The 14,132-nt window shown below is 44.6% G+C and overlaps 1 protein-coding gene across 6 annotated transcripts in view; it reads left to right on the top strand.

The window, feature by feature from the left end:
* ABCC6 (ATP binding cassette subfamily C member 6) overlaps nt 1-14,132 on the top strand; it is a 50,527-nt gene that overhangs the window by 11,690 nt on the left and 24,705 nt on the right. For 5 of the 6 annotated variants that reach the window (XM_075011231.1, XM_075011230.1, XM_075011229.1 and 2 more), the window contains 9 exons: nt 953-1,078; nt 3,129-3,190; nt 4,449-4,580; nt 5,282-5,494; nt 7,189-7,366; nt 7,867-8,028; nt 11,224-11,316; nt 11,850-12,053; nt 13,028-13,174. In XM_075011231.1, coding sequence (XP_074867332.1) covers nt 953-1,078; nt 3,129-3,190; nt 4,449-4,580; nt 5,282-5,494; nt 7,189-7,366; nt 7,867-8,028; nt 11,224-11,316; nt 11,850-12,053; nt 13,028-13,174 — 1,317 coding nt within the window. Of the gene's footprint in view, nt 1-952; nt 1,079-3,128; nt 3,191-4,448; nt 4,581-5,281; nt 5,495-7,188; nt 7,367-7,866; nt 8,029-11,223; nt 11,317-11,849; nt 12,054-12,490; nt 12,607-13,027; nt 13,175-14,132 lie in introns of those variants that run through there. The other variant, XM_075011234.1, reaches the window with a different exon arrangement.

Raw genomic sequence — 14,132 nt, 5'->3', positions numbered from 1 at the left:
GCAGCATGTTGTATGGATGTGAGACATGGATGATAACGAAAGATTCGAAAAGAAGAATATTGGTATTCAAAAGGAATTGTTATAGAAAGATTCTGAGAATAGGGTGGATGCAGATGGTCACCAATGAGGAATTTATAGGAAGATACATCCAAAAGAGAATCTGCTGCAGAAGGTTAGAAAATGGAAGCTACAACTATTTGGACATATTTGCAGAATGAATGACGAACGAAAAATCAAGACCCTAGTATTCGGCATAATGGACGGTTCAAATAGGAGAGGCAGACCCCACAGAGAATGGATAGATGATATAGTAGATTGATGAAGAGCTAGTCTACAGAAACTAAGCCACTCTGCACTTGATAGGGAAAGATGAAAGGAAATAGTGAGAGAGGCATCAGACACCAATGGGCGCTGAGCCCACGGTTATTGATGATGATGATGATCCATCCATAGCAATGCTCGGGCTCTGTCTACACTAGGCAGTTTTGTCAGCAAAACCCATGGAGCGGCCAGATTCCCAAGGAGTTCTGTCGACAACCATATCCCACTCCCCATGAGGCATAACTCCTCTGTCGACAGAGATCCGTCAACAGAAAGCTGGTCTGGATGTTCCGAGAGGGCCCTCTGTCAACAGACAGGGCTTCCAGGACACTGGGCAAGCCTGTCTGCTGTGCTTCCAGTTGGCTGTTTTGCTGATAGAGTAGGCAGGCGGTCCGGCTGCTCTCTGTCAACAGAGTGGATCGCTCTTGCAATCCACTTGGCAGTTTGGCTACGATCTGTAGACAAAAGTTTTGTCAGAAGGTATCTTCTGACAAAGACTTCTATTGACATATCGCTCTAATCTAGACATAGCCTGAGATCTTACAGTTGAGAGAGTGCGTGAATCCTCATTTATTTAGTGATTTTACATGAAGTGTTTTACCTCAACCACAGCAATTCTCTGGTTTTGCAGGGCTTCTCAGAGGACCCTTTTCGTCACGTCACCTCTTACGTATATTTTATCCTGCTGTTAGCAGAGGTCGTGCTGTTTTCCTTTACAGATTGGCCTCCCTTCTTCTCAAAAGTGATCAATGACTCTGTGAGTATTTTTGACTTCTTAAAAAGCTCACCTGTCCCTTGTGTAAAATGCATTAGATATGGGCAAGTCATATGTCTGTCTGAGATGAAAACATGGCACCCTGCACACAGGCCTGCATTTTAAAAGTAACTACAGGTTGAACCTTTCTAATCCGGAACCCTTGGGACCCGACCGGTGCCAGACAAGAGAATTTACTGGACCACAGGAGGTCATTATTATCTAGCACATTACCAACACTTCCACTGCTTACTGAGCTCTTAGAAGACATTTAAGGATAAATTACAGCTAAATAACAGCACAGAAAACTAAGAGCCAGGACTGATGGCTGGAAACAAACTTCATGGCATGATGGGAAACTTGACCACACCCATGAGTGGTCAGAGAGCTAACGAAAATCACGTCGGATTATGGATGTTGCCAGATGAGAGAGTTCCGGGTTAGAGAGATTCAGCTTTGGCATGCCTGGATCGCCAGCTTGACTTTCAGAGGTTTTATGATTAGAAGGCCAAAAATGGCTTGTGATCATCTTGTCTAACCTATATTGTGCTGAGCATCCACTTGAAATTAATGTCTGTTGGAACAAGAATGTGTCTTTAGAAAAATATCCAACCTTAAAATTTCCAGTGACGGAGCATCTACCACCACCCTTGGTAATTTGTCCCACTGGTTAATTAGTGCCTCTGTTAAAAATGTGCACCTTATATACCGTCTAAATTTGTTCAGCTTGAACTTGCAGGCCTTGGATCTTGCTGAACATCTCTAGCTCCCATTAACTTCAACTGGTGTTGCAGTTGCTCTCCGCTGCTCAGAGACTCAATCCCTAGCTATCTCAGTTTGGGACCAGAAACCCAGGTAGTCTAAGGCAGGGGTCACGATTGAAAATCTCTGTCTAAAATTGTTGCTAAAAGCTCTGTATTTTATTCATTCCTCAACCCTCTTTTGTATGTTTTTCCCAACTACTGCATCTGGTTTGCCACTCCCTGGGTTGGGAATTCAGGTTTTATACCACTTGCCTGTAGCTGGGCCCTGATACTTGCAAGAAGTTACTAAGTACTTAAGTAACAAAATATTATAAAACAACAACAATGGTGGTCAGTGAGGCAGTGTAAAACAAATTATTCAGTGCGAGAAAGTCCCATGTCAACGTGCATTAATGGAAATGGGCGTCAGGTGTTATTCCCACTAGCATATATTCTGTACATGCACATACCCAGAATAACTAAGGACATCTTTTTGTGTCTGACAACCAAAACAAAGCTGAGTTAACCAATACTACAGGCCCACATGTGAGGTTAATGTGTCAGAATAGAGGCAGAAATATAGAAACCACAGCTCTCCCTAGACCTGCAAAATGACATCCGGCTGGCAAATTGAGGTGCATTCCGTGTTATTTTTACTGCCTTGCTCAGCAAGAGCTGAGATGAAAGAGAGAGATGTAAGTGGAGTTCTCCAAAGGGAGAATAAGGAAAGTCACTCCTTGAAATAATTGATCCTAAGAATCAAGTTAACGTTTCCATTTTGCCCTGCCCAGGCCAAATCTGAGAAAAGGATTTACAGTTCAAATGAACAGACAGAATATATAACCAATGCCACAGGACCATGTCTCTCTGTCTGCTGTCCGTGGTGTATTAACACTTTATATGTACATTCTGTGATCTATTCCTATTCATACACATCACTTCCATTTTTGTTGCTCGTACCATACAATGCTAACATTTGCAACATGCCTTCCCAGTGCCAGCATACCATCTCCTTTCATGATCATGGCGGTAATGTGCAATCTTTCATAAACAAGTCGCAGCTCGACTTCTGCATGAAATAGGTGCTTATAGGTTATGGTAGGAAGAAAAAGGTGAGTACTGCATGCTCCCAGCTCAGGTCTTATTCAGATTTGGATTAGTAAATATCTATTGCTTATAGCAGTTGTGGTCTTCATACGTTAACAGAAGCAAGTTGCAAGTTATTTCTTGGTGAGGCAATAACAGGGTATTGCGTCTAAGCAGTACATGAATATTTCTACATATGAAACATGTTTATTTTTCTCTTGCAGAATCCATGTCCAGAACTTGGTGCCTCTTTTGTTTCCAAAATCACTTTCTGGTGGTTCTCTGGGTAAGAAAACAAGAAGCAAGAGACATTTACTCCAAAGCGTTAGATAAGCTCCATCAGCATAAGGCAGAAGGGCCTAGATCTTTGCTGGTATTTAAGCAACTACAAATTGAATCTTTCTAGTCCAATACACTCTTGTCCAGGAACACCCGTAATCCAGTATGGTTTTAGTTAGCCAGATGACACCACTTTTCATAGGTATGGCTAAGTTTCCCATGGTCCCACCAAGTTTGTTTACAGCCGCCAGACCTGGCTCTCAGTGTTCTGTGCTGTTATTTAGCTGTAGTTTACCCCTAAATGTCTTCTAAGAGCAGGTAATTCATGGAAGTGTTGGTAACATGCTAAACAATATTGACCTCCTGTGGTCCAGCAAATTCTCTCATTCGACCCCCCCGTCAGGCTCCCAGGGTGCAGGATTAGAAAGGTCCAACCTGTAGCTCCTTTTGAATTAAATGGGAGCTAGTAGCGTAACTGCCTTTGAGGATCTGAACTGAGGTGTAAGAGACACTAGCAAAGCTGACACTCTGACAGCTACGAGCTACAAGTCAGTTCTTTCCTCGGGCTCCCCATGTGCTACTTCCTGTGGCTCAAGCTCAGTTTCACAACCAGCTTTGAAGGGGACTTAAGTGTAGAATTTTTTTTTAAATGTATTTTGTGACTTGGAAAATCCAACCAACTAGTGATGATCACGGCAGCACTGCTAACATCCCAGCCTTCTGCCAGAAGAACCTCTTAAAATCTTTACAGGGAGCCAGGTAGCTAGAAATCAGGAAGTCACACTGTCCTGCTGCTTAGTTTTCATGAACAAAGTGATTCTTGAAATTTTTCAAAAATACTTCAAATATTCCTGTAAATGTTATCACTTGGCCTGGTTAGGTGATGGGGCAGCAAGCAACCATGCAGAGTGGAAGGATGGTGCCTGGTGCTTGCATACAATGGGCCTGACTCTCAGTTATGCCAGGATCCTGTCTGGTTTGCAGAAGTTACAGGAAGCAGAATGCAATTTTGAACAACCCCAGGGCTGCTCTAATTTATGATGGAGGGGCAAGGCCCCAGTATGGCCCCAACAATACGGAGACTGCAGAGTGGGCTTAAAGCTACTTTTATCTCCAATCGCTCTGTCCCCATCCGAAGTTCAAGAATAGAATAACTGAGAATTAGGCTCAATGTGTAAGTCTAATTTAAGGCCTATCAAGCTGGAATATATTGCTTGGGCACACATCCCTCTGTACTTGTGTGTTAGCAGTTTGTCATTTTACAGGTTAGTCTGGAAAGGCTATTGGCAGCCATTGCAAGCAGATGACTTATGGGCACTGATGGAAGAAAACTCCTCTGAGGAAATAGTTTCCCAGTTTGAAAGAGAATGGAAAAAGTACTGTAACAGAACCAAGCGGTAAGTACCTGTTCCAGAGGAGGGGGAACCACATTGGACACCATGTAGTTCTCATTAAAGGCTAGATCCTGGGATTTCCTCTGACGGGGCCAAATCCTGGATGTCAGGACTCAATTCATGTGAGGGATTGTGGAGATCGCCATGGGGGCTGAGTTCTCCTAACTAGGAGATAAGGTGACAAGGCAGTGGTGCTGCTGCTGTTTCTGCAGGTGCAGGGCTGAATCAGCTCTGGAGCCATCATGTTCCTTATCTGCACAGGCAAATGTCCAATGGACTCACTACCATTGAGTCCTCCTCTCATTCAACTAGTGGTAAGGGTGAAGCAGCCCATGCAGATGGAACACTCGGCAAGAACAACTTAGTAGAGTTTCCCTTCCCTTGGGCACTTTCCACTGCAGAGTGATCTTCAGGCTATTTATTATTTAGGTCCTAAATCTGCCCTTAATGGTATTGAAATCCAGTGGGAAATATGTCTTAATGTCCAAATAGCCAGACCTGCTTTGGGGCAGGAACCATCTTTTTGTTCTCTGTTTTTACAGGGACTGACCAGTGCTGTTAGATGCTGCAGCATTACAAATAACTCACTGCACAAGCCCCTGGGGAAGCCCCGATCCCAAGTGCATCGGCTATTGGCTGCACAAGTCCAACACTTCAGGTCTCCTCTGGATTGCAGCCAATTTTCTTTGTGTTTATTTCTTTAGAAATACAGAATCCATCAAGTATAAGAAGCATCAACAAAGCAGAACTGGTCTGGCCAAGGCAGATGAGACCCAGGTTCTCCTCCAGCTGGAACCGAGTCAGAGTGGGCCACTGTTGAAAGCATTTTGGAGCCTGTTCGGAACCTATTTCCTTCTTGGCACCCTCAGCTTAGTCATCTGTGATGTCGTCTTGTTTTCTGTCCCACAGATACTGAGGTACGCATGCATTCCGGAATGAACACATACAGAGGACGCTTTTTCCGTTCATTAATTGTTTGTGCCGATGAAAGGTGTCAGATTTGGCATTTTTTTGGATCACTCAATCGTCAATTTATTCGCTGAGTAAAAGTGGTACTGGCCACATAATGCAAGGTTCACTGCCCTTCTCTGCCGAGGCACTCCAGTCTGAGTCACAGAGAGAGGGACTTAAACCTCCAAGTCCTGAGAATGGTTGGCCTGTTATCAAAGGTGCCAGTTAGAATCACTATAATGGACTCAGTACAGTACATACAAATCACAAAAGTCATTTCACACAGGCTGCTGAAGCACATTAGGTGGCTGTGACTGTTAGTCACTACTGATGGAACAAGTTGCTCACAGTTGCAGCACTGCCAAATCCAAGCCTGTAAAAATCATGAGTCAGGCTCCTAAATGTCAGAAAACTGCCTTAAAAATCAGCTGTTAGAGGGCCGTGCACGCAGGTCATGTTTTCAAGCTTCTCTCTGTGACCAAAAGACTAGAACCTTATTCTTGTTTTTAAAGTGAAAGCTGGGGCTCTTAGTTGCATGACTCCAGGAGCTAGGGCTTTTGAGAAACACATCAGATATCGTGAGACTCCATGTGAAACTGTGAGAATAGGTACTGTGGCTTGAGCTGTAGAACTAAAAAACTCTATTGTGCTCTGTTTCCAATGATAAATTATATAAAGAGTAAAATAATGCAGCCTACAGTTCTTAAAATAAATATTTCTTCAGGTATTTTCCTGCTGTATGAACAGTACTGGCTCAGCACCAAAATGCTTTATAATCTGACTTCAGACTAGTCAAGCACAATACATAGGTGATACAAGACCCTGAACCACCATTGACTGCAGCAGACGGGCACCCATTCATACCAGAAATGAATTTGGCCACTGATTTCTCTGATATTTCCAATGGCCCACGCAACCCAGAAAGAAATGCAATAGATCCGTGGTGTCTGGTACAGTCACCACTCACCACGTGGGGTGAACAGGACACCGTGGTGTGGCGATTCCGGATCTGGAGTTGCATGCAGCTTGTGGAGCATTTAAATGCGGCTGCTCCTAGAGCCACCGGCGCACACGCCCCAGCCTCTGGTGGGAGAAGCCTGTAGCAGCCCTGGTGGCCCCAGCTGCTCCTTCAGCGCTGGCAGTGGCAGCTCCAGCAGCAGCTCTGGCAACTCCAGTGAGTTGTCGGCATTAATTTAGAACAGGGGCCTGGGGCTGCCTGGCTCTGGGGGAGGGCATTTATTTAGAGGGAGGGCTGGGAGATCCTGCTGTGTCGAATGTAGAAAGATAACAGCCACCAGTGTGGTGATCTTTCAATTCCCTTTGAACACTGCTTCAATAGGTCATTTTAGGCTGAAGATGCCCCAGGCTATTCTGGGAAAGTGCTAAGCAAGGGCATCTCTACCCTAGCATGAGAAGAAGTTGAATGTTCTGAGCTACAATAACACATTTTTATGTACCTAGGGCGCTGAGCTGTTTGCCCAGCCTTCTGTTGATTTATTGACAGATATCAATGAGGGTTACAAAGCCTGCAGCCTTGCCATTAGCAAGACCAAAAAATTAAAAAAAAATCCCCATTAGGCCTGTCTAAAAATGCTTCCTTGGTTTAAGGCCATATTTCTTCATCTCAGTGCGCATCCACCTGCTCACTGTTTTCTTGTAGTCTCTTCCTGGAGTTCATCGCTGACCAAGAAGCCCCCAGCTGGAGAGGTTATTTCTATGCAACACTACTGTTCCTATTAGCTTGCCTCCAGACTCTGTTTGAACAGCGGTATATGTATGCATGTCTTGTATTGGGGCTGAGGCTGAAGACTGCAGTCACAGGCCTAGTGTATAGGAAGGTAAGCCAGCTTTTCCCTTTTGGAATTGGGTTTTATTTTCCCTTATCAGCCACTAACATTTTGGTGAGATGATACAAACAATTGTTAATATTTGGAGAGAAGTAGTTCTTGAAGAGCTGTTTGTAGCAAATAATTCCATGATTGCACTGCAAGTGAAGGGCATCTGGATAAATCTCCCATGAGGTGTGGAGAAACCTCGAACTGTGTGCTGCTGTGAGGTTCCTGAGGTAGCTCTTACATGTAATGTAAAGCTTAAGAACAGGAGCTATGCTTTACTGAGCAAGTGAGACGTTATTTTACTCATTACTGGGCAGCAAATACCCTCTTCTGTAGGGTGAAGTCACATGACCCTGAATGATTTTTCATTCTTGCATTACTGAGACTAGCAGTTGACCTGATCCTTCTTCCCCTTGGCCTCAGCATGAATGTTGGTCATTTATTTCCTGAACAGAAGCTGATTTTGACTTTTTTGGGGTCTATCTTCTCTTGTCTCTCCCAAGATCTTGGTCCTGTCAAATGCAGCCAGGAGAGCAGCCACAGTTGGAGAAATTGTCAATCTGGTATGTGTTGATGTGCAGCGGTTGATGGATCTCATTATATATTTTAATGGGACCTGGCTTGCTCCCATGCGGATCATCATTTGCTTTGTCTTCCTGTGGCAGGTAAGAGCTGGTCGTCATGTCTATCAGTTCCTGTTCAGGAGATCAAGGGTAAAGAGACATTATCAAGAGTCAGGTCTGCAGCTTTGCTGCCCAGCACAACCTGAAATGTCCATCTGTCTCCTTTTCTTTCCATTGTTGAGCTCTGGGGTATAAAGCACACCCGCTCCTTAGAAGACTAAATTAGTTTCCCCACACATTTAGGTTTGTCTTTTCATTGCTATTTTTCACTGGATGACTTGCTTTGAGTCATCTTTCAAGCCAGGCAACATACAGTCCTTGGCTTAGTTTTGCTGATGCCAGTGTTCAGTCTGATCTCCTAGATGAAGACAGCAAACGTGGCCTTCTTAAAACCAGGTTATGGGTAAAGGGTTCTTTCAGCATCGGCTCTCCTTCTGGTGGTACCCTTTAGAAGAAAAATATATCATCCTTTCACAAACAATATGATAACTGTCTTTCTGGTGTTCAGTTATCTGGCATAGCCTTCAAACATCACAATGGCCGTTTCTGCACAGGCCACTTTCTTAAAGTGGTATGGTAATACACGGCCCGAAATCTGCTAATAAGGCACAGATGCAAATTCCCCGCGCCTCATTAGTATACAGTCACGTGATTTGGAGTCTAGAAGACCGTTCTTCTGGACTCCAAAACGCCATGTAGAAGCGCGGCCCCGGGGGAGCTTCCGGAAGGAAGTCCTTCTTCCGGAGGCCCCTTCTTCCCAAAAATTCTTCCGTGCCTCATTAGCATATTTCGGGCCATGTATTACCCATGCCACTTTCAAAGAAAGTGGCCTGTGTAGAAACGGCCAATGAGTTTAACCTGAAATGTGAACTTTCTTCCACTTTATCCTGAAGGCTGATTACCAGTAAGTCAAAACAACAGTAATGTAGCACTTTAAAGATTAAAAAAATGATTTATTCGGTGATGAGCTTTCATGGGACAGACCCATTTCATTATATCAATAGGGTCTTTCCCATAAAAGCTCCTCACCAAATAAATCATTTCAAGTGCTACATGACTGCTGTTTTGTTTTGTTAGAATACAGACGAACACGGCTACCTCTCTGTTACTACCAATAAGCCAGTGAGCCAGAATAAATTTCACGAGAAAAGACACAGAGATACCGGCATGAGAAGCGTTTATTGTAGGATTACTGGATAAACTAGATTCACTACATGTCACTATTAGCATATAAATGTTCCTGAATTAGTGCAAGACAGAGGTGAGCTAGATAATGTTAGTGGACCTATCCATCCTTAAGTTCTATGAGGAATGTATTAGATTTCTGCATGACGGAGCCCTCAGCGTGGGATCATAAGCAGGTCCAGATCAGCCTGTTCGGATCTCTTCCAGATGGAATCATGCAACCCATGGGGAGGGATGATCAGTTTGTAAAATGTTTTGAAGACTTGGGTCTTGACAGTCTCACCGCATCCTTCTGCTGATGAGGCTGGCCCAGGCTGTGCTCTTGTTACATTGCATTACAGCACTGGAAGGTGAATTAGCAAGTACTGTATATCACACTGAGAGTCACCACCTTTCTGAAGATGGGGCTGTTGTTGTCTGTGACCTAGAGATATTTGTGGGTTACCTGTGGGTAACTGAGATACAGACTTTGATCCAGCTCTTCATTGCGGAGTAAGTAGTGCTCACATGTACCTGGGAAACTGGTATGATCAGCTGGAGCCAGCAGCGTTCCCCATAAGTTATGCCCTTGTGCAGCTGTTCAGGAGAGATTCTAATACTGTTCAGCTGATTAGCAGAGCATCCACAGCTAGGTTTTTTTCGTTTCTGCTGCTGGTGCACATTTGCACATGCCCCAGAGCAGAAACCAAAATGTATTCTGCACAAGAATGGAAAAGAGTAGAGGGAACACTGACAGCCAAGATCTGTAAGCAGGCATTGTGCAACTCTTCTCCCAGACCTCTGCCTCAGGCCTGTGTCACTGTGATTATCGAAGGGCAGGCCTCTCCAGCACACTGAGGTGATTTGTAAAGAGAGCAGAGATCCATTAAAGGCTGTGCTAAGAAAACTGAACTCTTTTATAATTTGCCATTAAGTCAAATGTGCAACCCTATTTCCACAGTCCAAAGCTAGTGCAATAAAATATTGCTATTGCAATAACCACACAGCATAATGTTTCTCACATTGGCCTACGAGAACAAAAAAGCAGTCCAGTAGCACTTTAAAGATTAACAAAATACTTATTAGGTGGTGAGCTTTCGTGGGACAGACCCACTTCTTCAGACCAACATGGTCTCACAACCGTTTGGGCCATTCTAGAACTTTCCTGCTACTCTGCCTTCTGGCGTACTCTGAAGACGACAGTGTGACAGACTCATCCTTCTGCTTCCTCAGACTTCCGAAGTAACCAGGGTCTTTACTCAACTGTGCTGCAAAACACCTGAGTATTACATTCATGGAGGCAAATCTTCTTCCCTCGTTCTCTGGGGTAAGCCTACTGAAGCCAATGATGTGAGTGGAGATTTGGCCAACATGGTCTGATGAAGTGGGTCTATCCCACAAGAGCTCACCACCTAATAAATTATTGTGTTAGTCTTTAAAGTGCTACTGGACTGCTGTTTTGTTTCGGTAGTATGTAGACTAACATGGCTCTCTCAGGCCTATGAGACTTTCTTAAGCTAGCCACTAGATGTCCCTATTCATGCATCTACAATCTGGTAGAGCAGACAGCAGTGAAATGTTGGTTCTTATTCTCAGCCACATTCCTGGGTATCTCACAGATGTGACTTTGTTCCTGAAGGAAATAAAAACAGTTCAACAAAGTAAGAAAACATTACCAGTTATGAGACTGTCTGTGAGATTAAACTCAGTGGGCCAAATCTCCACCCACATCATTGGCTTCAGTAGGCTTACCTCAGAGAACAGGAGAATGCCTCCATGAATTTAGTTCTCAGGTGTTTTGCAGCATAGTGGAGTAAAAACCGTGGTTACTCCAGAATTCTCATGGAAGTCTGAGGAAGCAGAAGGATGAGTCTGTCACACTGTCTTCATCAGAGTACTCCAGAAGGCAGAGTAGCAGGAAAGTTCTAGGATGGCCCAAAAGGTTGTGAGACACAAGTCTCAAGTGGGAAAACAAGCAACGAATAAGGCGATCAGGAAAACTAGCAGCTCTACAACTATTTCACCAATGTTTCTTGTGTTTCTATGGCAATTTCACATCTTCTTTCCTGGCAGCTCCTGGGACCATCTGCCTTGACTGCAATTGGTGTATTTTTAATTCTTTTGCCTTTGAATGTTGTGATCACCAAGAAGAGGAGTCACTTTCAGGTACTTTTGCCTGCTACAAATGGCAGATCTTATCATTGGTTTGTAGATTTTGGGGATTCAAGTTCTAGCAGCACATTAAATCCCATCGTCCTCACCCATGGACCTCCAAGGATAAGGAACAAAACAAGGACAGGTGATACAGATATATTTTAATGGGCTGAGATGGGCACTGAGATGTGACCGTGTGATAGTGCACTGTTTGTTATGCATGCTGATCACTGCTCTTTGAAAGGGTCACAGACATCAAAGCCTAGGGAGATTACTTATACACTGAGCGCTTTCTAATAGGCTTAGCATTTGCAGGATCATAAGCCAAAATCTTTGTGTTTTTCTACTACTACTAAACAATTAAATTGCCTAAAGCTACAAATGTTAGTAACCTTACAGCACTACAGGCAAAGGGCTCACATGTTACCTAATTGCCTGGTGATCCATTCCAAGTTTATAGACAGGTTCAAAGATAGTGTTCATAAAAATTGAGTAGTTGTGTTTTCAGCATTCCTAATGACAGCCTTAACGGGTCTTTCTTGTAGGAGGACCAGATGAGCCATAAAGACAGTCGAGCCAGGCTAACCAATGCCATGCTCAGAGACATTAAGATCATCAAACTCTATGGCTGGGAGAAAGCCTTTATGGAGAAAGTACTTGGCATCCGAAAGCAAGAGCTTCAAGCTTTAAAAAGTTCTCAGATCCTCTTTTCACTGTCACTGTCTTCCTTCCACTCATCCACATTCCTGGTGAGCACTTCACCCACCTTCACAGCAGAAAGCCTGTTTTTCCCTCTTCACCCTGGTGGGCATGGCACTTTATAGGCAAATCCATTAGACAGATGGCTGCCCAGAAAAGTTTATAGTCTATTCGACCAAATATGAGTTCCCTTCAGGAAGATCCTTATACCACACAGGGCTCACAAGGACATGGGGTTCTATGCAGGTCCCGTGGTCCACACACAGATGGATCAGGGCCACAATATTTTTTATAATACGCTGTTGTGTTTGCTGCTGTAACCAGTCCAGCAACATTCACAATCTAGAGTTGCCTTTTCTCTGGTGGGGGATGTTATTGCCATTGCTACCGCATCACAAATGTGAGATAATCTCAAAAGCACAATAAGTGGCACATTATCAGATTGTTTGTATTGTCACCAGATTATAAAAATTTTTCTTCTCCAGGTTGGACCTCTCTAATCCAGAACTCTCTCATCAGGCAACATGTGTAATCCAGCATGATTTTAATTAGGTGGATGACCATTTATCATGGGTGTGGCCAAGTTTCCCATGGATTCAGAAGGTTTGTTTACAATAAAGGTGGCAAACGTACCCAAAAATTTTTAATCAAGTAACTTTTTGGATACTTTTCCCACCTCTGGTTTGCAGCCATCAGTCCTGGCTTTTCGTGTTCTGTGCTGTTATTTAGCTGTGATTTACCCCGAATGTCTAAGAGCCCAGTAAGGAATGGAACTGTTGGTAATGTGCTGTTGACCTCCTGTGGTCTGGCAAATTCTCTCATCCAGCACCAGTCAGGTCTCGAGGGTGCTGGATTAGAGCGGTCCAACCTGTAGAGCATATAGGACCCTGTAGTAAATGGACATGGCTGACTTCCCCCACCCCCCCCAGAGTATTCCAAAATCAGGCCTTGTAGAGTGATGCCAATCTGAGCACCACTTCGCCTGCTGGTGAACAATAATTGCTTTCCCTTTGCTCTCTTGCAGATTGCATTTGTCATGTTTGCAGTCTACACCCTGGTGGATGAGCAGCACGTCCTCAATGCTGAGAAAGCCTTTGTCTCTTTGACGCTGATCAACCTTCTCCACACTGCTCACTCTTTCCTGCCATTTTCCATAACTGCTGCTATACAGGTTAGTTGCAGACGAGGGTCTCATCTGCTTGGTCATTTGTTTCTTTCGCACCTGACTGTTCGGAGGTGAAAACAGGGATTTCTTAAGGAGCTGCACAGTCCCAGCTTAGCTCACATGGGCAAGACCTTGAGCACTGGGGATTGGAGCATGGGGTCTGCAGTTGTTTGGAGCTTCTAGGTCCTGCTATGCAGTCAGTGATCCATAGGGCACTGACGTGGTCAGGAAGAAGCAGTATTTTCAGTCCCTTTGGGCTGTCTTTTACCAACCGGTGTTATAGGCCACATTAATCTCCCTCAGTCTGTGGCAATGACACCACAATTGGAATCAGCTTGGGGAGGCAACACCTCTCTCACATTTTAGTCCAGATTTTTGTCGTCTTCATTTCCCTCTCGCCATCCCAACTCCTCTGGCAGGCCTGGTCCGAGGACAAGGCGAGCAAGGCGGCTGCCTGGGGCCATGCACTTTCCAGGGCCCTTGCTCTGATTGATTTCAGCATCCACGGGCCCAGTGTGCTGCCTTTGGCCCTGACCACTGGCCAGGCGCTGCTGGGTCAGCTCTGTCCTCTGAGATGATAACTCTGCAAACAAATATTCATTCACATGGCACAACACAAAGATGTGTGAGACTGGGCCAGTCTTAGGGATAGGCTAAGCAGGCTGCCACTTATCCCATCTCGCAAGATAGGACCACATCCCCCAGGGCATCATGTCAAGGTGGATGATGCAATGGCATTGCAGACTCAGCAATGGACCAATTCCAGTCCCCTCTTCAGCAAGGAAGAGGCTGGGCTCTAAGCTCCTGCTTCAGAAATGTTCCCTTATTTCTGCTCCTCCCTGAGCAGCAGGTGACACTAGATCTCAGAGGTGCCCCAGGTGCCATTATGCCAAGTAGGGTGATTAAAGACAGAGGTGGGGGGCAGTCTCAGAGCTAGCCTGTGAAAGGGGAGACCGTACGGTGA

Source organism: Carettochelys insculpta, chromosome 16, assembly GCF_033958435.1.
Source record: "Carettochelys insculpta isolate YL-2023 chromosome 16, ASM3395843v1, whole genome shotgun sequence".
Lineage (NCBI taxonomy): Eukaryota > Metazoa > Chordata > Testudines > Carettochelyidae > Carettochelys > Carettochelys insculpta.
The sequence above is the reverse complement of the archived record's forward strand: the minus strand, read 5'-3'. Positions and strand labels throughout refer to the sequence as shown.